A 1,072-nucleotide genomic window follows, 5' to 3' on the forward strand; every position below is an offset into this window, starting at 1 on the left:
TCCAGCTTACGGAAAGCGCTCTCAGTCCAGATGCAGAAGCGTCCGACATGACCACCAGGGGCGAGCCTCAGGAGGTTCAGTTTGTTTACGTTCTGCAGAGTGATGCCTTTATAATAAAGCACAATAATTAAACACTCGCAGGTTGAATTAGCTTATGGCACATTTTTCGATAGTCATCTTTGATAACCACCGACGGCAAAACATTCAGGACTAAAGGGGAAGCACAGTGTTTCTAGCTATGGCATTCAGGTTTACAAGAACTACTGCATATGAACTATACATTGCTGTTAGGTATTAAATATTAAGCGCTCGTATCTCCATTTACCTGGGATATTTCTGAAGGCTTTGGTGACCCCGGCATCCTGGTTGTAGATGATGCATGGTCCTCTGCGTTGGATCCGTCTGCGATTCCTCATCTTACCCTTACCAGCACGCATGCGCTGAGAGGCGTAGACCTGAGAATAGAAAGTTTACATCATTACTATACACCATTAAAAAGAAACCAAGTAAAGCCTAATGTACTCAAGTTTAGCAATATCACAGGCTGAAATGTTACCAGTTAATCCTACTGAAGGAAACAGTCTAAGATCTTTGTGCTGAGTCAAGCCAACAGAGAAAATTAAAAGTTTAGATTACCTTCTTGATGTCATTCCAGGCTTTCAGCTTCTTCAGCAGCAGCACTGCATCCTTAGTTTTCTTGTAGCTCTCAACTTTGTCTTCAACCACCAGCGGGACCTCTGGGATTTCCTCAATGCGGTGTCCTAACAGACGAGAGAATCGTGTCAATCACCGTCCCCTCATCTCGTCACAGACTACAGTGTTGCCAGAGCTTGCTCAGAATTATAGACACATCAATACCTCGTGACAGCTTAAAGACGGCAGGCAACCGTCACTGTTCACAGGATCAGACGCAAATTACACCATCATGGCAAGACAAATGTTACCTACTTTAAAAATAGTAGCCGTGTAAATATGCAACTATAAGTATTTAATTATAGGAATATATACGTTTTAAAAAGCTATGATTCTCATTCTTGACAAATGTTAGAGCTTACCTTTGGCCATCACAAGA

The 1,072-nt window shown here is 42.4% G+C and overlaps 1 protein-coding gene and 1 non-coding gene across 2 annotated transcripts; both read right to left on the reverse strand.

The window, feature by feature from the left end:
• Positions 1–6: 6 nt before the first annotated feature.
• Positions 7–1,066, reverse strand: LOC116380991 (60S ribosomal protein L4-B-like; the record flags this gene model as incomplete). Its single annotated transcript, XM_031842790.1, has 4 exons — positions 1,056–1,066; positions 637–761; positions 326–455; positions 7–106 (listed from the first exon to the last, which is right to left on the reverse strand). Coding segments are annotated over exons 1-4 (365 nt in total), but the record flags the coding sequence as incomplete, so codon positions are not given.
• Positions 832–931, reverse strand: LOC116380992 (small nucleolar RNA SNORD16). The gene has a single exon (XR_004212640.1). It is a non-coding gene; the product is annotated as a small nucleolar RNA SNORD16 (small nucleolar RNA).
• Positions 1,067–1,072: the final 6 nt, after the last annotated feature.

Source organism: Anarrhichthys ocellatus, unplaced genomic scaffold, assembly GCF_004355925.1.
Source record: "Anarrhichthys ocellatus isolate YVR2014 unplaced genomic scaffold, GSC_Weel_1.0 scaffold10488, whole genome shotgun sequence".
In the NCBI taxonomy this organism is placed as follows: Eukaryota; Metazoa; Chordata; class Actinopteri; order Perciformes; family Anarhichadidae; genus Anarrhichthys; species Anarrhichthys ocellatus.